Source organism: Mustela lutreola, chromosome 14 (assembly GCF_030435805.1).
Source record: "Mustela lutreola isolate mMusLut2 chromosome 14, mMusLut2.pri, whole genome shotgun sequence".
Lineage (NCBI taxonomy): Eukaryota > Metazoa > Chordata > Mammalia > Carnivora > Mustelidae > Mustela > Mustela lutreola.
In genome coordinates, this window is record NC_081303.1 from 37,171,972 (window position 1) to 37,193,095 (window position 21,124).

Sequence of the window (21,124 nt, forward strand, 5' to 3'; positions counted from 1 at the left end):
AAAGTAATGGTCATACCAATGCTGGACTTGAGGAAAGCGGGGAGACCTCAGTGAGACCCTCCACAAAGACAGAAAACATAGAAAAGAACCAATCAGAGATGAACTCAATAGATGAAATTAAAAGTACACCAGATGGAGTAAATAGTAGACTAGAAGAAGCAGAAGAACAGATCAGCAATGTGGAGGACAGAGTCATGGAAAGTAATCAAGCTGCGCAGGTGAGAGAGAGGGGAGTGGGGGGGCGGTGGAGAATAGACCAGGGAGCTCGGCAACACTGTCAAGGATAAGAACAGTTGCATGATTGGGATCGCAGAAGGAGAAAGAAAAGAGGAAATTCTTGTGCATAAGAGTCTATTTACTTGAAGAAATAATACTGAAGCTACCTGAATGACAGCCCAAAACTTCCCGAATCTGGGGAAGGAAACAGAAATCCAGATCCAGGAGGCATGGAGAACCCCCAACAAAACCAACGCAAGGAGATCTGCACCAAGACACAGAGTAAATGAAAGTAGTGATCCAGAGAGAATTTTAAAAGCAGCAGAGGAAAGAAAACAGTTGCAAACAAGGGAAACCTCATGAGACTCTCAGTGAATTTTTCAGCAGACACTTTGATTATGTCTTGCTGCTCCCCCATATGGCCTGCAAAGTGCTAAGAGTAAAAATCTGCAGCCAAGAATACTCTATCCAGCAAGGCTAGCATCCAGAACAGAAGAGATCAAAAATTTCCCCAAAATGAAAGGAATTCTGGCCACTAAACCAGCCCTACAAGAAGTGACAAAGGGGACTCCAACTGGAAATGCAAAAGCAGGAAACACAAAAGCAGCAAAAATAAGTATATGTGTAAAAAGCTGCTAAGGGACTCACAAAATAAGAGTATAAAGTATGACACCATAATACCTAAATCATGGGGAGGATTAAAAATTTAGTGCTTTTAGAATGGGCTCAAAATTAAGTGACCATCGGGACACCTGGGTGGCTCAGTTGGTTAAGTGGCTGCCTTTGGCTCAGGTCATGATCCCAGTGTCCTGGGATCGAGTCCCACATAGGACTCCTTGCTCAGCAGGGAGCCTGTTTCTCCCTCTGCCTCTGCCTGCCACTGTCTGTGCTTGCTCTAACAAATAAGTAAAATCTTAAAAAAAAAATTAGGTGACCATCAACTTAACACGGACTCCTAAACACATAGGATGTTATATACAAACTGAATGGTAACCAGAAATCAAAAACTGGTAATAGAGGGGCGCCTGGGGGGCTGGGTCAGTTAAGCATCAGACTCTTCATTTCATCTCAATGAAATGAGGTCATGACTTAGCCACATGTTGGACTGTGCGCTGGGTATGGAGCCTTCTCTAGATTCTCTCCCTCTCCTACTGCCCCTTCCCCTATTAAAAAGAAAACCCTAAAATGACTGGTAATAGATATACTTAGATTTCTCTCTTCATTTTTTTGCATATCACTGAAGAAAACCAACAAAGAAAGCATAAGAAAGGAACAGAGAGGAACTACAAAAACAACCATAAAATGAGCAACAAAATGGCAAGAAATGCACACCCATCAATAATTACTGTGAATGTAAATGGACAAAATGCTCCAATCAAAAGACATAGGGTGACAAAATGGATAAAAAAGCAAGACCTGTGAATATGCGGCCCTACAAGAGACTCATTTCAGTCCTAAAGACACCTGCAGATTTAAAGTGAAGAGACAGGGGTGCCTGGGTGGCTCTTTGGGTTAAGTGTTTGCCTTCTGCTCAGGACATGATCCTGGGACCCTGAGATCAAGCCTCACGTCTGACTCTCTGCTCAGCGAGGAGTCTGCTTCTCCCTCGGCCTGCGGCTCCCCCTGCTTGTGCTCTCGCTCTCTCAAGTTTAAAAAAAAAAAAAGAAAGAAAGAAAGTGAAAAGAAAGCCAGGTTAACAGTTCTTATATTGAATAAAATGATTTTAAAACAAAGACTGTAGCAAGAGACAAAGAAGGACACTATATAATCAAGAGGACAATCCTACAAGAAGATACAGCAATTATAATTATTTATACACCCAACATCAGAGCACCCAAATGCATAAAGGAGCTGATAAACCTAAAAGGAAGAAATTGATCATATTAGGGGATTTTTAAAAAATAATTTTTAAAAATTTTTAATAAACATATAATGTATTATTAGCCCCAGGAGTACAAGTCTGTGAATCACCAGGTTTACACACTTCACAGCACTCACTATAGCACATACCCTCCCCAATGTCCATAACCCCCTCACCCTCTCCCTAACCCCTTCCCCCCAGCAACCCTCAGTTGTTTTGTGAGATTAAGACTCTCTTATGGATCACCATGTCTGTATCTTTAGGGTAAATACCCAGTAGTGCAATTGCTGGGTCATAGGGCAGCTCTATTTTTAACTTTTTGAGGAACCTCAAAAAGGCTGTTTTCTTTTCTTTTTTTTTTTTTTTTTAAGAGTATTTTTTTTTTTTTAAGATTTTATTTATTTATTTGACAGAGAGAGATCACAAGTAGGCAGAGAGGCAGGCAGAGAGAGAGGAGGAAGCAGGTTCCCTGCTGAGCAGAGAGCCCGATGTGGGACTCGATCCCAGGACCCTGAGATCATGACCTGAGCCGAAGGCAGTGGCTTAACACACTGAGCCACCCAGGCGCCCCAAAAAAAGGCTGTTTTCCAGAGTGGTTGCACCAGCTTGCATTCCCACCAACAGTGTAGGAGGGTTCAATATTAGGGGACTTTAACACTTACATCATCCACTTACATCAGTGGATGGATCATCCAAACAGAAAATCAATAAGGCAATAGCCGTTTTGAACGACACATGGACCAGAGGATCTCACAGATCTATTCGAATCAAAATACACATGGTTTTTGAGTGCATGTGGAATATTCTCCAGAGTAGATCATATTAGGCCACAAAACAAGTCTCAGCAAACTTAAAGACTGAAGTCCTACCATGCATCTTTTCTGACCCCAGTGCTATGAAACTAGAAATTAACTACAAGAAAAAAAATCAGGAAAGAACACAAATAGAGGAATGTTAAATACGTGCTACTAAAAAATTGAATGGCTCAACCAAGAAATCAAGAAGGAAATAAAAAGATACATGGAGACAAATGAAAATTAATATATAGCTGTTTAGGGGGCGGCAAAATCTGTTCCAAGAAGGAAGTTGATAGCAACACAGCTACCTCAAGAAAAATCTCAAACAACCTAAACATACACCTAAAAGGAGCAGGAAAAAAAGAACAAATAAAACTCAAAACCAGTAGAAGGAAGGAAATAAAGATTAGGGCAGAAATAAATGAAGTAGAACAGACCAGTGAAACCAGGAGCTTGATTTTTGAAAAGATCAATAATATTGATAAAACTAGCCCAGACTCCTCAAAGAGAAAGAGAGAACTCAAATAGTCCAATAAATTAATGAAAGAATAACCAGCACCATAAAATAACAAAGGATTATGAGAGATTATGTCATATGCCAACACATTGGACAAACTAGAAGAAATGGATCAATTTCTTGGAACATAAAACCTCCCAAAACTGAATCAGGAAGAAATAGAAAATTTCAACAGATTACGGATTCAATTTAATTGCTGGTAATTAAATCAAAATGTTCCCCAAAACCAAAAGCCCAGGACCTAACAGGTTCCCAGCTTCCAGGAAAAAAAAAAAGACAAATAAAAAAAACAGACTCTTGGGGCACCTGGGTAGCTTAGGTCATGATCTCAGGGTCCTGGGATCGAGCCCTGCATTGGGCTCCTCGCTCAGCGGGGAGCCTGCTTCTCTCCCTCTGCCACTCCCCCTGCTCATGTGCACGCATGCACTCTCTCTCAAATAAAATATTAAAACAAAAACAATAGACTCTTAACTATGAAGAACACACTGCGGGTCACCAGAGGGGACAGAGGTGGGGGGGATGGGGGACACTTATCCTGAGGAGCACTGAGTAATGTCGGAGACTGTGGAATTACTATCCTTTGCAGCCCAAGCTAATCTGACACTGTATGCCACTTATACTGGAATAAAGACGTGAGTAGGATTTTAAAAAGTTAAAGCAGTACAGTTAGATACAATGATACACGAAACGATAAAACCCTCAAGTTTCCCTCACGTCAGGCAGCCACTGTTAGGGATTCTTCGTGCATTTTCTCCCAAAACTTTCATTTGGGTATCTTGAATCTGAGGCATATATGTGTTTTTATAAGCACATATATGTGCACATATGTGTATAGCTTTTACTATCTTTACAATGACATCATTTTCTGAGGCTTACAATTTAATAATGTCTAAGCGGAATTGCCGGTAAATTCATATGTACTCACATCACAAGTAGGTCAATGTCTTTCGTGGCGACGGAATATTTCGCTGCAGCCACGGTTCATGGCCACCGGCAAGCCAGCCGGGACCAGTAGGGCTTACCTGCCACAGCGTAGGTACTCGCGCACTAAGGAAAGAGTTGTATATTTCCTCCAGCTCTTGGGTGAGGATGATCTCCCCTTTTATGGCAAGTTGAAGGTCTTTCAAAGATTTATGCACAACCAGTAAGAACTTATCAAACCGCTCAATTTCTTGGCTCAGAAAAGTTAGCAAGACGCAGTGGATAAGGGGGTCATAGCCTGGATTCAAACAGAAAGAAAATGAGGTTAGTTTTCAGATATAATGAGGTTTTCCATGGAGAAATAAAGGCTTTGAAAATCAAAGGAACTTCATGTGTCCAGGGATTAAGACGCATTTTTTTTTTTTTTTTTTTTTTTTTTTTTTTTTTTTTTTTTTTGGGGCAAAGAACCAGTGACTGGGACAGGCTCTGCGGCCCTCCTGCCCTTGTCACCACTGTTCAGGACAGCCTTGGTCGTGTGAACGCAGGTGCCCACGCATGAAAATGAGTGAGCACAGCTGTTCAATGCAGTTTTATTTGTGGGCACTCAAACTGGAATTTCATATAAAACTTCTGTGCTGAAAATAGTCTTCTCTCATCGTTTTTTTTTTTTTTTTCCTTTAACCACTAAAAAATGTCGGATGCATTCTCGAGTTCAGGCCGAATGAGAAGGCATGGGTTCCAGGTGTGGCAGCAGCCCTCGCCGGCCGACTGTGGTCCAGACTTGGCAACAGTGCTGTCCGTAGAGACTGCTGCGTGGCACCAGGTTCCCAGATGAACTTTCCTTCCAGGGTGAAAATGTGGATGCGGACAACTGACCAGGTCCCGTTGCTGCTGCCCAACACTGCCACCCCCCTCAAGCCGGGCTGCCCAGGGTCCTGTGGGCCTGTACCCCGCCCTGCCTCCCGCCATCCTCTGCTTACCTTGGATATTTTTGTAAAGAAACTCCCAAATGGGGCTGGAGATGATGCACTTCAATGTGCTGGGAGTTCCAGAACATTCCTCCTTCTCCACAGACATTGGCAGCCGCTTTCTCATGTCAGATAGAATTTCCATCACCAGGTCGTCATTACTCTGCTCAGGACTGCAGAGAGAATTAGGAGGAGAATGAGCTACAGACCTGTCTGAACCGGGAGAGCCCTCCGGTGGGGCCCGTCCGAGGCCAGCACAGCCGCAGGGCCACAGAGCCACGGGACACAGACGGCATAGGTTGTCGCACGCTACAGAGGAGAAAACTGCCCGACGCACTGCAGACGTTTACAAGCGCATATGTTTTTAAAGCTCTGAGATTTCCTTGTCTACTCTGCCTCCCCGACCGCGCATGCTTTAAGGGCCACCAGCAGAAGGAAGACAAGCAGGCACACGTGTTAGCGTGACAGGAGACCCCCACCCCCCCCACCCCCCGAGGTAAGCGATAGTCTGGGAGCCATAGCCACGTGCAGCGCAGGACGAAACTGTAGGAAAACCTTCGTTTCTGACTTGCAAGTAGGGTGACTCGATGGGATGCATGCGGTGTGCATCAGAAGAGGTCAATAAGCAGACGTCGCCGGAGGGCAAGTGTTTGCTCCCACCGAGCTCGTTACAGCGAATGGGAACTTGAAGCCTGCTCACACAGAAGTTTCTAGTATGTTCTGAGTAAAGGCAGCCGAATTAGCCTCCCAGAATGACCAGAGGGACGTGGATAAACCGACGCATGTGCGGACGAGAAGCAGCCCCTTCCGGTGGTCTCATCTCTGACGGGCGGATTTGAGGACTTAGAGCGCGCGAGAACCGGGGAGGAGTGCAGGAGGTGCGGGGGGTGAGGCGGACATTCTGGGGGCAGACCGGGAGGTTTCCAGCGACCTCCTCTCTGTGTGCGGCTCTCCTTCCTTGTTGTAAATAGGGCATTTTCTATTGTGAAGTGAGAGCTCCACTATGTCCATTTTGTGTCAGTGGAATGACCTTGGAAGGGATCACCAGTCAGCCAAAGCTGTAGCGGAGACCCAATCAGATAGCTATTTCTTTCTTTCCTTATTATTTTTAAAAAATATTTTATTTATTTATTTGACCGAGGTCACAAGTAGGCAGAGAGGCAGGCGGGGGGGTGGGTGGGGGGAGAAGCCAGCTCCCTGCTGAGCAGAGAGCCCCCCCAATGCGGGGCTCGATCCCAGGACCCTGGGATCATGACCTGAGCAGAAGGCAGAGGCTTTAACCCACTGAGCCACCCAGGCGTCCTCAGATAGCCTTTTAATAGGAGTTTTGTAGCCCACAGACAGGAGGACACTAACAGTACAGCATTTCCCATGGAAAAAAATACAAGTGTAAACTAAGAGCCTGTTAGAAGGTGGGGGAGGGTCAGTCAAGTACCTTCCAGACTAGGAAAACTTTTTTTCAGGGTGACTTACTGTTGGGGGACCCATGGAGGGATGATCCTGACCGTAGGCAGCTGTTCTCCACAAAACCCAGGCCTCAAGCCTCAGCTTTTATAGGAGGGGCCTGCGGTGAGGTCACAGGGTAGTTATCTAGATTGGGGCCCCCTGTGCACGGGTCATGCCTACTAGTTATCTAGAGCGAGGCCACCTGTGCACCGAGGGGAGCCCATGGCAGCTCCAGGTGGAACCAGTGTTCCCAGGGATCCTGCAGAGCAGATGAAGCATGACACCCAGTCTATGAGTCTGTGAGTCCGTGAGTCCATGAGGGCACACATTGTTGGAACCCAGGGATGTGGGCAATGGGGCTGTCACCTCACAGGCCTTTGGAGATGTTGCTGTCTTGGTGACTCTAATCAGGGTTCAAGGCATCCCATGAGTGTTGCCAACAAGAATCAATTCATGTTATGGTTTCCATTTGTTTTGATTTATTTGCTTGGGTTTTTCCCAACCTTAAGCACCCTGAGAAGGATGACGCACACATCCTGCACAGGGACATCCCTGGTCCTTGTTTGGCATCTTTCAACGTGGGGAAGACTTAGAAGCTGGTGTAGACAAGACTAACGGAATCAGAATCACAGTAACGATAGCTTTGTGTTGAGGAATCTGTATGTGTTGGTGTTTTCAATATTTGTGATATTTAAGAGATTTGGGGCTCTTAAAACCCCAAAAGGTCAGCTTTGGGACTCCAACTTAAAATAGATAATTGAGAAATTCGTTTGAATTTATGATTTTGGGGGTGCCTGGCTGGCTCAGTTGGATAAGCATTTGCATTTGGCTCAGGTCATGATCTCAGGGTCCTGGGATCGAGTCCCACATCAGGCTCCCTGCTCAGTGGGAGCTTGCTTCTCCCTCTGCTCCCTGCTCATGGTCTCTCTTGCTATCTCTATCTCTCTCTCTGTCTCTCAAATAAATAAATAAATAAAAACATGAGAGAGTTTAAGATCCAGCATATTTAATTATTAGATTTATAAGACTTATTAAAAGACTCAAGGGGCGCCTGGGTGGCTCAGTGGGTTAAAGCCTCTGCCTTAGGCTCAGGTCATGATCCTGGGGTCCTGGGATTGAGCCCCGCATGGGGCTTTCTGCTCTGTGGAGGACCTGCTTCCTCCTCTGTCTCTCTGCCTGCCTCTCTGCCTACTTGTGATCTCTGCCTGTCAAATAAATAAATAAAATCTTAAAAAAAAAAAAACAACAACCAACAACTGTTTAAAAGACTCGAGAAGATTTGGCAGTCAGCTGGCTGAACTGTACTAACTTTATAACGAATGTTAGCATATTTGAAAGCATAAGTTTGTAGATGGAACCAAACACTATTCAAAGACCTCTTAAAAATGCTTGTTAATACCCACCACCAGGCTCACAAGGAGGGCACATATTGCATGAAGGCCTGGGTGTGGTGCATAAACAATGAATCTTGGGACACTGAAAAAAAATAAAATTAAGATGTTAAAAAAAAAATGTTTGTTAAAATCTGTTAGACTTGCAAATTGGAAGACGAGATCTTTAAGCTGAACTTACTTAAGGAACCCATATTCTGAGCATAGCCCTGCCAGGTACTATTGAGATTTCTAATTTAAACTTGATGAATCCGAGACAAAAGATTGAATTGACTTCCCCAAGTGGCGGAACTGGGATTTGAACCCAGAGCCAGAGAGGAAGGAAGAGAGGTGGAGCCTGCATGTGCCACTGTGTTCTGAGCAGGTCTGAGGGAGCAGAGCGGGAACACTCTTGGCTGGGGAGCTCACCCCAGGCAGTCGTGACCTTGACACATACGACCTTATCTTAGTTACAGGCTGATGAGCCTGGAGAGTCTGGGTGACTCTGTGAGACCACGTGAGCCTCACGATGGCCTGGATGGGTAGACAGGTGTTGTCTCTATGTACGGATAAGCAGAGGAAGGGTACCGAGGCAGGGTGGCTAGGAGAGGGATCAGCCCCACAGACCTCTAAGGGCACAGCCAACCCCTCTTGACCCTGCTGTCCTCTTACTTATTATGACGGGTATCTTTCTCCATCCTAGAGAAGTAAACGTGGCATTTCACATCAAAACAAATTCAGTTTAAAAATGCCACTCACTAGGTAGAGTATGACCACTCATTCCACAAAGGTTTACCATGCTTGGTAATTGTATTTGTGTGTGTGTGTGTGTACATGCATGCGTGTATGCTCCCGGGTGTCTCTGTGCCTCTGTGTCATTTGGGGAATTTCATCTCTATATTTTTAGACTGTATTTTACGTTTTATGCTTTATTTTATTTTAAGATTTTATTTATTTGACAGACAGAGATCACAAGGAGGCAGAGAGGCAGGTAGAGAGAGAGGGGGAAGCAGGCTCCCCACTGAGCAGAGAGCCCGATGTGGGGCAGATCCCAGGACCCTGAGATCATGACCTGAGCCAAAAGCAGAGGCTTTAACCCACTGAGCCACCCAGGCTCCCCTACGCTGTATTTTAGACTTACCTGTAAGTGTGGCATTGTAGCTCTTCAAGTTATAAAATATTCACGGAATATTTAATTCTTCCCTGGGACTATTTAATGATTTCCAACCACACACTTCTCCCTGTGAGTGCTTACCTGATCATGAGGCTGGCAATGGCTGTAGCTCTTGGTTCCATGGCGATGAGATTGTCAATGAACGTCTGGCCCTGCATCTCCCTGCAGCCTCGGCTGGCCTCAGGGTGCAGCCCTAAGAGCTCCGGAGGGTCATCGTCGGGTAAGGACTGGATGATGTCTATGCAGTCCCCGATGCCCACAGATCCGGGCATTGGCTGATGCACCTGGAAATTTAAGTCCTTTATTAGTTTGTGCCCAGAGCGATACCTATCCTCCATAAAGCGTGAAGACACTATTTCCCATACACTATATACAGAAGGCTCTTGTTAGTTCTAGGTGGCATACTCCAGATACTTCTGTCAAAAGTGAAGTTCAGGGGGGCGCCTGGGTGGCTCAGTGGGTTAAAGCCTCTGCCTTCGGCTCAGGTCATGGTCCCAGGGTTCTGGGATCGAGCCCCGCATCGGGCTCTCTGTTCGGCGGGGAGCCTGCTTCCTCCCCTCTCTCTCTCTCTCTGCCTACTTGTGATCTCTGTCTGTCAAAAAAAAAAAAAAGTGAATTCCGGGATGACTATATTTGTAGAGTATAGTTGTGTTGATCTACTTAGTAACTTTCTTGTCGGGAAAAGAAACTTTAAAGGCAAGGCTGCCTCTCTCTGCCCGCTGCCTCCGTGGGCCATACCCATAGCAGATGCCATCACACCTCCACACACCATTTGACTGTGCCAAGACCTGTAGAAGGAACGCGACACCCGGCTGAAGCATCATTTTGACCACTTGGGAGGCAGGGTATGGACAAAATGGGGGCAGATGGCCAGAAAGGGCAACATTCCAGTTATAAAATAAATAATACAATGTTTAAAAAATGACAAGCTCCTTAATGGGTGCAGGAGAGCTCGTCCTTCCCTCCTTGGTGGCGTCTCCCCGAGATTTGCTGTGATGGTGCTGCTCTCAGAGTCAGGCTAGCTGGGAGGACATGCGCCCATTTAGTGATGGGGATGAACGTGACTCTCTCGGGCTGCTTCGACTCTATCCCTTGGAAACATGAGCCGCCTTCTCCTCTCTGGGCCACGCAGCTGGCTTCTATGCAACAGAATGCAGAGCGGAGGGGACTGCTAGTGACTGAGGACCTGCAGCCTTGTTTTTCTCAGGTGGCTCGGTTTCTGGGTGAGGCCAGCGGAGCTACCTTGATCCTGACACCCCCATCGATGGTGGTCCAGGAGCCACCCTCCCCTGCCCCGCTCCCCCTGGGGGGCCTGAATGTGGAGGCACTGAGGCCACTGGCCATCCGTCCCGCGAGTGGCTTGGAAGGGCCTTCCCCCCAATCCCCTGCCCCAGTGAACCCCTTATGAGCACAACCCCAGCTGATGTCTTGGGCGTAACTCCCTGGGGACCCTGTGCCCTGTGCCACCAAGACACAGCTGAGCTGCCTGGGACACAGGCTGGTGCACCTTTCCTGGAGAAGAAACTCACAGAGTTCAAAAATGAACTGTGTCAGCATGGTCTGAAAGGCAGCAGAGTACGTCAGACCGCAGTTCAGTTGTAGAAAGGAAGCTGCCAAAGAACCCGGTCAACTAAAAAAATGGATCCCTTTCTGTGGAAGTGGAGGGATGGCACCAGGGGCAGAGCCAAGAGCCTGGGGCTTGGGGACAGGGAAAGTGACACTGTTTCCCAGGCCCAGAGCTGGTGGCCTGCACCCAAGAGGACTGCAGAATGTCTGGGGACTGGAGGCCACCGTGTGCCTTCCGTCTGAGTTTCTCCAAAGGGACATGTCTACAGAGGCACAGGGGCTTGCACAGGGGATGTGATGGAAGACGGGAAGAGGGACAATCGGTATAAATCAGGATAATTGAGGGAACAGAGGTCATGTCCAGGTCTTCTCTGGCCTCGAGAGTACAGATGGCTAGATGAAATGTTAACTGCTAGAGGAATGCTGAATTATTTCTCTGAGACTGGATGTTAACAGGGGCGCCTGGGTGGCTCAGTGGGTTAAGTGGCTGCTTTTGGCTCAGGTCATGATCCCAGGGTCTTGGGATCGAGTCCTACATCGGGCTCCCTGCTTAGTGGGGAGCCTGCCTCTCCCTCTCCCTCTGCGTGCTGCTCCCCCTGCTTGCGATCTCTCTCTCTCTCTCTCAAATGAATAAATAAAATCTTTAAAAAAAATACTGGACGTTAATAAAAGGTACTGAAAGTGAACATGAAAATTTCGTCAGAGGCAGATTTTAAAGAATGCAACCTATGGTGAGCGAGAATGCAACTTCGGTGAGCGAGCACGGTAAGGGAATACATTTTCTCACCTCATCGCTGGAGAAGCTGAAGTCGGCTCTCAGCACGTTCGGATTACAGAATCTGTAGAGAAGCGTGTTCAGACATCGCCTGTCCCACGTGTCGGTCACCTGGCCGCCGTAAACCACTTCCCCAATCAGGTACCGCAGCATCGGCCACGAGATACTGGACCGTGTCCTCAGGGTGTTTTCCAAAATCTTGATGGAGACCTTCAGAAAATCCACCAGTTTTTATTATTTCAGATCGCGTTTGCAGCTCACTGGGGTGTTTTAACACAAAATCATCAATTCTCAGCCACGTTTACTCTTTGAAAACACAGCTGACCCGTGAACAGCCATGTGCTTGAATTGTGGGTCCCCCCATAGGTGGGTGTCTTCAGTCCCGTGAGTGTATTTTCTGTTCCTATGATTCTCTCAGTAACATTTTCTCTTCTCAGGCTGATTTTATTATAAGAACACAGCATGTTTTACGTACAACACAGAAAATACGTGTTAATCGGCTATTGTCAATGTTACCGGTGAAGACTTCCAGTCGACAGTCGGGTATTGGTTACGTTTGGGGGGAGTCGAAAGTTACACATGGGTTTTTAACCACACAGGGCGGCGTGTCCCTGATCCCCGCATTTCAAGGGTGAATTGTATATGGAAATAGCAAGAGGAATAAAAATACTAGAATATACATTTTCATCATTAATTCCTTTTTGTTGTTGGACAAACAGTGAATTCTTGAATTAAAATTATTTTGAATAGACAAGACCAGCTGGTGGTGCTTAATCAGAGGCACATCAGGGTAGACAAGGGAATGTGAGTGTCCTCCTACCCCTGCTGTTGCTATCAGAGCCCCTCAACCCCGCCGTGGCCCCTGCCGTGCCCCGTTTCTTGGGTCCCCTGTGCACAGACTCCATGTGGCATCAGGGACCACATTCTCCTCCCCTCTCCTTCCCTCCCCTCTGCCCTCTGCCCTCTCTCTGCCTCTGCTACCAGCGCTCTCTCCCCGCCCTCTCATTTGTTTTCCTTTCTTCCAAAAATTCGAGGTTAGCATACACCCGCCATGCACCTGGACTGTGGGTCTCTGTTATACAGTGTTCTTCTGAATGAGCACGATTGTACATCATTGGTATGAATTACGTCCTCTTTGTCTTGCATTGACTAGAGCTTTTAAGGCAATGCTGAAGGTCAATGGTAAGAATGAGCTTCCCTGTCTGGTTTTTTTTTTTTTTTAATTCTGGATTTTAATAAAAATAAGTTCAGTCTTGGCTATTTAAAATGATATTTGCTGCAGTTTTTTGGTGGTCTTTTCCATATTTAAGTGGTCCCTTTTAATCCTGTATTTTGGAATAAAGGCCTTTTCTGCATCTACTGATGTGATCATGTAAAGTGAGTTACGTATTTCTAGATCTTGAGCCACTGTTGGAATAAACCCTACTTTGGTCATAGAGTATTAATCTTTTGATTCATTGCTAAATCCTATTAATAATTTATATAGAATTTTTACATAGAGTCTAAGTAAAATTGGCCTATTTTCTTATGCATATTATTTTTATCAAGTATTACATTTATGGTTTCATAAAATGAATTAGGGAGATTGCCATCTTTTTCTAAGATTTGGAATAGCTTAAATAATATTAATATCTCGGTATCTTAAAGTCCAGAGGAAACTAAGCCATGAAACCATTTCATTCTGGTGTTATTTGCAATATTTGATAATTCATGTTTTTCCAGAAATCACTGGGTTCATATAGCTTTTCAAACTTAAATAAATCTGTTTTATCGAAAACCAATTTCTGGATTTATTTCTAACTTCTATTGTTTTTGTATATTAATTACAATTAAACATTATTTTATTTATTTTAGTTACTTTTATTATTTTTTCTAATTTCTTAAGATGAATATTAATTTCCTGCCTTTCTTAATAATGAAGATATTTAAGACCATAGTTTATTTTTTTCTGAGCATATTTTTGTACTGTTGTATCTTTTTGGTTTGAAGGAATCCCATTTCCTTTGTGTTTGAGATATTTTGTAATTTTCCTTTTAATATCCTCTTTGAGAAAAGAATTATCTAGAGGCACGTTTCTTAACTTCCAACTTTAGATTTTTGGGGCCAAGTTTTACTATTTATTAGACTGTCATCAGAGTCCAATGTCCCATAATTATAGATTTTTCTTTGTGGCCACGTTCCTGGTTGAGTTTTCCAAGAGTTCCTTAGATGCATGAAAGAAACACGTACCGTCTGCTAGAGGATTGTTAGGTTTTCCATCCCTGTTAGTCAAGTCTGTTGATATGATTCTCGCACTGGTCTCCCTTTTGCTTTTTAGAGCAAATTCTTTTTTTTTTTTTTTTAATATTTTATTTATTTATTTGACAGATCACAAGTAGGCAGAGAGGTAGGCAGAGAGAGAGGAAGGGAAGCAGGCTCCCTGCTGAGCAGAGAGCCCGATGCGGGGCTCAATCCCAGGACCCTGAGATCATCACCTGAGCCAAAGGCAGCGGCTTAACCCACCGAGCCACCCAGGCGCCCTAGAGCGAATTCTGAAAGAGGTTTTTGAAACTCCAACAACAATTACATTGAAATACATACATATGTAATGTACTTGTGTGTATGTGTGTGTCTCTACACACACGCGTGGGAGTACTCACGCTACCACAGGTTACTGTCTGACAAATATCGAGACCACCCAGTGTTAAGTGTATACGTGAGACCACCAGAGTTCGAATCTGACCCGTTCCAGCAACTTCCTTAGCCTCTCTGTACCTCAACGGTAAAATGCGGATAATACTGATGTGGATAATACTATCCCCGGCTTTGTAGGGTTGCTGTGAGGCTTAGGTTAATCAGCCCCTAAACCACTTAAAACCCTGCCCGAGGACACTGGCTCTAGAAGTTAACTCTTTTCATGACTGTTGTATCTTCACAAATTGTCTCTCTTTCTGTTTGGTGCTTTTTCAGATTAAATTCCATCTTGTCTGATAGGAGCATTGTCATTCTTGCTTTGTTGCTGCTGTTTTTAGTTTCTTGGTTGTTTTAGGCTGTCTTCATCAATTTAAATGTTTTTCATACAAGCTGCACATGTCTCTTAATGAGGGAGTGTAGTCCGCTCACATTCTGACTAACGCCTCATCACGTTCCTTCCGTAGGACTGTGCTACTGTTCACTGTACTTGGTTGTTTCTCTCCCTCCTTATTTTTGGTAGTTTGACCAGACTGCTATTTCCCTTTTTCTGCTTTGCTAATTTAGACGTCAGAGTGTTTGCATTACAAGCAACATTTCCTTTCCTTGAATCCCTATTAAAATAACATTTCTTTTTTTCAAATGTAAAGAAGACATCAATGATCCCCCCCCCTCCCCGCCCCGTGGAAGCATCTGTGTTCCCATTTCTTCATCTGCCCTCCCAGCCACTGCCCTGTGCTCCTTCCTGTCCTCACAGGGACTCCTCCCTGCACCATTAGCCCCTCCTCCCCCACCTCTAGGTTCTGCTGAGACAGGTTAGTATTTTTAGCTTAAGACGATTAGAGGAATTTTTCTTATAGTAGAGTACTCCTTTTAAATAATCTGTGTTTAGGGGCACCTGGGTGGCTCAGTCAATTAAGTGTCTGCCTTGGCTCAGGTCATGATCCCAGAGTCCCAGGATTGAGCCCCTCGTTGGGCTCCTTGCTCAGTGGGGAGCCTGCTTCTCCCTCTCCCACTGCCTCTTCTCTTTTCTCTCTCTTGCTTGCTCTCTCTCAAACAAATGAATAAAATATTCTTTAAAATAATAAAAAGGGCAAAATCTGGAAAAAGCGTGAGCATGTATTTTTTCCGTGTCCCTCTGGAGCAGTGTCTGACACACTCTTCCAAGGATTATGGAATTTTCCAGGAGCACCTGCTTTCGTTTTGATCAGAGCCCGTAAAGTTCGGTCAGAGTAGCTGCTCACTTACAGCAGACTGAGAGCCTTGCATGTGATTCTTTCTGAAATGAAGATGAATTTTGTTCCAGAGAAACACAGATGCTGTCTGATTCACGAAGCAACTTACAAACCAAAGGCACATTTTTATTGCTTGCAGCGCACTTACGAGTTTGTGATTTAACTCAGCAATCGTATTTCGTTACAACTTCTCTCAGTATTTACAAGTATTTCTGCTTGCCTATATTTTTTAAAACTCAGTTTTACCATCCTGCTGGTCCTTGTGTCAATAAGTAAAAAAAACAAACAAAAAAAACTTGTGATATGTGTTCACTTAAAAGAATCACGTGCGTGAAATACGTTATGTGTGTGTAGGCGTGTGAAATGTCTATGTCCTTATGGCTCTGACTGTTTTCTGTTCCTCTGCTTATGTTCTTTCTCTCTCTGGCCCCTGAATCTTAGTAGAGAGGTTGGTTTTGTCTCAGGTCCCGGTTTGGGGGTGCTTCCTGTGGCTGGAGGCCTGCATGTGGTGGAGGGTCTGCTGATGCTAAGCAAGCCCTGGGCGCTGGCACAGCACGGGTCAGACCACCAGTCCCCCGAGCAAACCCCAAGTTGCCTGACCACCAGCTGGCCAGAGGGGACTCCCCCGAGTGGGAGCAGCCACGTCCGAACTCAACTTCCCAGGGAACCAGAAGTCCCCACTTCCTTCCTGAGGGGGGTTGTGCATAGATCTCGCTCCCCACAAAGTTCCGAACTGGAACCTCTAGAGGGTCAGACATATTGGCATCCACCCAAACTCTCCCATTGGCAAGGCTGCTCTCACATCTGCCACACAAAGACGGGGAAGGCAGGAAGGGAAGGGTGTTTCTCTGGACAACAACGCCATGATGTCACCAGCTGCTTCTGGTCAAGCCCCTCTGCACGATGCCAGGGGAAGGGCACCATTCATGTCCCTCTGCATGATGCCAGAGAAAGGGAGCATCTGTGCCCCTCTGCACAATGCCAGGAGACAGGCACCATCCGTGCCCCTCTGCACAATGGCAGGGGACGGGCACCATCCATTCCCCTTTGCACACTGCCAGGGGAAGGCAGTATCTGTGCCCCTCTGCATGATGCAGGGGAAGGCAGTATCCTGAGAATTCCAGTCCACACCAAGTGCTGCCAATGGTACTGGCCCAAGCTCTTTGCATGACAAAGTGCCCTCTAACACCGGCCATCCCAGTCCTACCATTCACTCACCTCACAGATGGTTTAGGATGTATTTCTTAAAAAACCATCTGCAAGGGAAATAAATTATATATATATATACACAGAGATGCAATCATACTTTCAGTCTGTAATAACTAATTTTATTAATTGATCCTATAAACGTGACTGTCTCTAAATCAATGATAATAGGAATTCCTACAGGGTTTTGACATATGTTACCCAGGTGCCTTCCAGAAAGTTAGTAATAATTTCCAGCAGCAGTATAAGACAGCATCTGCTTCTCTGCGTTTTTGTTGGTTTGTTTTAGCCACTGGAATAGGGAAAGATGCTATCTCATTTTAATGAGATTTTAAGTGTTTTAAACTCATTTTAATGAGTTTTAAGTATTTCCTTGATTACTACATTTGTCTGGCTTCTCTGGAGACCAGCATGATATACACACACAGAGACTTCTTACTCTTCAGACTTGGCTCGTGTAATTACAGAGGCTGACAAATGTCAAGACCTGCGTCTGGCAGCAGGAGACCCAGGAGAGCTCCCGGGGTCCTTCCCGCCTGAAGGCCGGCAGGCTCAAGACCTAGAAAGTGCCAATGTTTCAGTTCAAGTCCAAACGCCGGAAAAAGCCAATGTTTCGGTTTGAAGCATTCAGGCAGGAATTTTAGTTCTGGTCAGTCCTTCCACGGATTGATTGGATGAGGCCCACCACATTAGACAGAGTCTATTGATTTATGAATCTCATCCAGAAAAACTCTCACAGACATCCTCAAAATAATGCTTGACCAAACATCTGGGGACCTTGTGGCCCAGTCAAGCGGACACATAAAATTAACATTGCAGTTACTAATGAAATGGAATAAATTTACATAATCTTACTGCCTTTTTGTATTTACATTGCAAATTGCCTAACCATGTTCTTTGCCTACTGGGGCATTTATCTTTCTCTTACTAATTTATAAAAGATCCTTATATAATCGGCATATTAGCCACTGCATAATGTGTGCTACAGGTATTTTGTTAGCTTCTGATTAAGCTCTGAGTGTGGTTTGGACAAGATGTGCTTGGGCTCTTTTTCCTTGGCAGACACCCTGAGCGCAGCTGTTCCAGGTCACGCTCTGGCTGGGTGCACAAGAATGCGCTCACACGTCCCTGGAGAGGCAGCTGAGCATGCACAGAGCTGTGACATCTCAAGGGGCCCTAGGAGAGGCAGGAAGGTGCCTGTCCAGGGTGGGTCTCGGCGGCAGACACCCACAGGCAGCATCAAGATTTTGCTCAGGAAGTTTTCTGGTGTCTGCTCTAACCTGGGGAGAATGTAGGTGGGTGTCACCACCTGTTTACGTTGGCTGTGAAAAAACACCTGGCAATGTCAAGAAGATGGAAGGTTCTAGATAGAGAACAGTGAAGAAAGACAGTAAGCTATGTGTGTTCCTCACAGTGTGTTAGTGCCTGCTCCTACTTTCAATGATTAAGGTAGAAACAGCAGACACATTTGCAGGGTTTCTCTGTGTCAGACATTGTCCTGAAACCCTCGCCTATGCTAGCCAATCTGCCTCTTAGGGAAGTCCTTTGAAGTAGGCACCAGTGGCTGCCCTCCCTTCCTCCATTCTGCTTTTTCTCTTTTTTTGGCCAAGAGAACAAAGAGGCCTCATGAGAGCCCAAGAGCTCATTAGTTCGCCCATCAGGTTAAATGCTTGTACATCCGTGGGTGGGGGGCTGTGATCTGTTTCCAGAAAAGCTGGCTTCCCTGTCCAGGCTTGTGTGCATCAGCCTGTGTTACTGGTCACAGAGTTCATTTTCTTAGCGCCATGAAAATACTCAGTATCGTACAGACACCAGGTGGTTTGCATCCTATTGTGATGTATTTATTATCATTTATTTGGAAGGTATCATACTTACCTGCAAGTCCGAAGAACTAAATTTATAAGCAATATTCCAGCCCAATGTTCCGTAATTCATTCTTTCACTGACCACAGCATTGAAAAAACACAAGCTGAACAGAAGTTTTTTCCATGACGGTCCACAGTCAGGTTTTTCAAATATCTGTTCTGTTATCTCTCCATTCCCACCATATCCAAAGGTCTGAAGTAAGTTACTTTTCAGTCCCTGGGGATTTTCCACTGCGATCTTTAAAGGAGAGATGAGCAAAGACAGCAGGTGAGCAGGGCATGGACCGAGGGCATGGCTCAGGGGGTGGGCTAAGAGTGCAACTGCTGGCAAGAGTCAGGGGCCGGGAAAAACTCTTGTGTTACTCTGTTCTCATCTGCAAGTTTCTGTTAAAGGATTATACCAGATTTCCTATTGTTCCAACTCAGATCTTAAAATGAAACATTTAACACTGTCATTAAAAACACTCCTGTTTGCTCTAAGTCTAGCCTTCTGGAGAGTTTGACAGTGAAGAGCTATTGTCGTCAAAACTCTTGGTGGGGCCCTGTGGCCCTGGGACTGTGCAGCCTCCATGGGGCAGCAGATGGGAAGGTGGGGGTGGGGAGTTGCAGGGGGTTGGCAGGGACTGGTGCCCAGGCACAGGAGCCGGGGAACCCATGGAGCTGGCAGAACAAGCTCCTCAGCACCGATATTGACAAGAAAAACGATGAACTTGGGGTCCTACCCAATTATTCTACTTGCGTTAACACGCCCTTTGCTTGACTTGCTAACCAGGAGACTTGCTAACTCTGAAACTGTAAAAAGGTTTGAAATGTTCCCTTCCTTGCACATTTTACACATATGCACACACACACACACACATATCCATACATAAAAACCGTGTGGGTGTGTATATAGGACGCATGGGTGCGCGTGTCCATGAACGGGATGTTTCTGGATCAAGGACTGGAGCTCATGGTGCTCCCCTGCTCTGATCCCCACGGGGCGGCGGGGGAGCCACATGCACCCCGGGTGTGTGTACAGCGGGGCTGAAACTTGGTGCTTCTAGAGAATGGCTTACAGAGCAGCCCCTCCTCCCAGAGACGGAGAGATGTTTGCTCTGGAATGCCAACAGATGCTCTCTGGGGAGAGAGGAGGAGGTTCCTGGGCTTCCACAATGCCTGCCGGGTCAAGAAAAAGGCTCTGAGGATGCAGACACGTGGCTATGCCAAGCGCCCGGTAGAGCAGATGCTCTCTCCCTTCCCAGGCATGTCTGCCTGTCCAGATCCAGCAATGCCGACTGCCTGCCATGCTTTCCGCGGAAGTCCTGACTGCGGACACGAAAACATGGTCACTGAGTCTCCTTCCCTGAGGTCACGGCTGATTCTTTGGAGACTCCTGCTTGTGTCTCCCAAAGTTAAAATCTGCGCAGCCCCATGAGGGACAACAGATGAAGGGGGGCGCAGGAGAGGGCCCGGGGCCATGAGAAGAGGAGAGAGAGACAGAGAAGATGTTATCTTGGGGAAGAAAGTTGCTACTATCCGAAGTGAAGCTGTGTTTTGCTCATTTGAGCAGTGGATCTGCTTGAGGTGAAATGTTCCTTCCTGGGAGCTCTAGCTCTGGCCCTCCCTGTCACCCTTCAGTCCTTTGTCCCCAACACCTGCTTTCAACCTGCTTCCTGCCAGAGCCTTTCCAGAAATTGCGCTGTGGGCTGGTTGAGGGAGCAGAGACAGAACAAATCTTGAAAGAAGGGTGAGAAAAGGACACAGACCGAACGTCTGGTTTATGACTTCTGGGACCAGGAAGCGCCCTGGTTCGAGAGAGCGTCCGTCAAATCGTGAATCACTTGAAAGCAGGGATCTCGTCTACTGTCTTAGTGTCCTTCCTGGCCCGCTGTGCAGGGCGAGCACGGAGTAGAAGGTCAGCATGCTTGAGTCTGCACTCCCTTCGTGATTTGGATTTATGAATGTAAGATAATTTACACTCTAACAGTGCTCCTCAGTCAACGTCAAATTCTGTTCTACTCAGTCCTTACCTTCAAACTCTTCTGAAGAATTGGAACTGGGAAAGAACTGTCCAATTTTGAGCTTAACCATAGCCTGAACTCAGGGTCTATTGTCACATCTGGGCTATTAAATCTGCAAAATACAGAATTTATAAATATTTTAGTGTAAGAATTAAAAAGAAAAAGATTTTATATGAGAGAAAGAGAGAATCTGAGCAGGGGGAGGGGCAGAGGGAGAGGGAGAAGCAGACCCCTGCTGAGCAGGAAGCCAGATTCGGGGCTCTTACCCAGGACCCTGAGATCATGACCTGAGCTGAAGGCAGAGGCTTAGCTGACTGAGACACCCAGGTGCCCCAGTGTAAAAAAATTTAAGCCAAACAAACATGTTTTAGGAATCCCAGAATCTGTGTCTGAAGTGACCTAGAGCTCATGGCAATGATCATGTAGAGGCCCTATTAGTCCACCAACGGCCTTTCCTGCTGCACAGGAATTTCCACAAGACCCAGTAATTCCCAGTTTTGGAAAGTGGTTTTTCCATTTATAAACACAAAAGTG

At 45.9% G+C, this 21,124-nt stretch overlaps 1 protein-coding gene across 1 annotated transcript in view; it reads right to left on the bottom strand.

Annotated features, from left to right (window-relative positions):
• Positions 1–21,124, bottom strand: part of DNAH14 (dynein axonemal heavy chain 14) — a 320,474-nt gene that overhangs the window by 14,961 nt on the left and 284,389 nt on the right. The window contains exons 74-79 of the mRNA XM_059145622.1: positions 20,600–20,702; positions 18,598–18,825; positions 11,624–11,821; positions 9,352–9,554; positions 5,293–5,453; positions 4,414–4,610 (exon numbers count right to left, since the gene is read on the bottom strand). Of these exons, the coding sequence (XP_059001605.1) occupies positions 4,414–4,610; positions 5,293–5,453; positions 9,352–9,554; positions 11,624–11,821; positions 18,598–18,825; positions 20,600–20,702 (1,090 nt within the window). The remainder of the gene's footprint in view (positions 1–4,413; positions 4,611–5,292; positions 5,454–9,351; positions 9,555–11,623; positions 11,822–18,597; positions 18,826–20,599; positions 20,703–21,124) is intronic.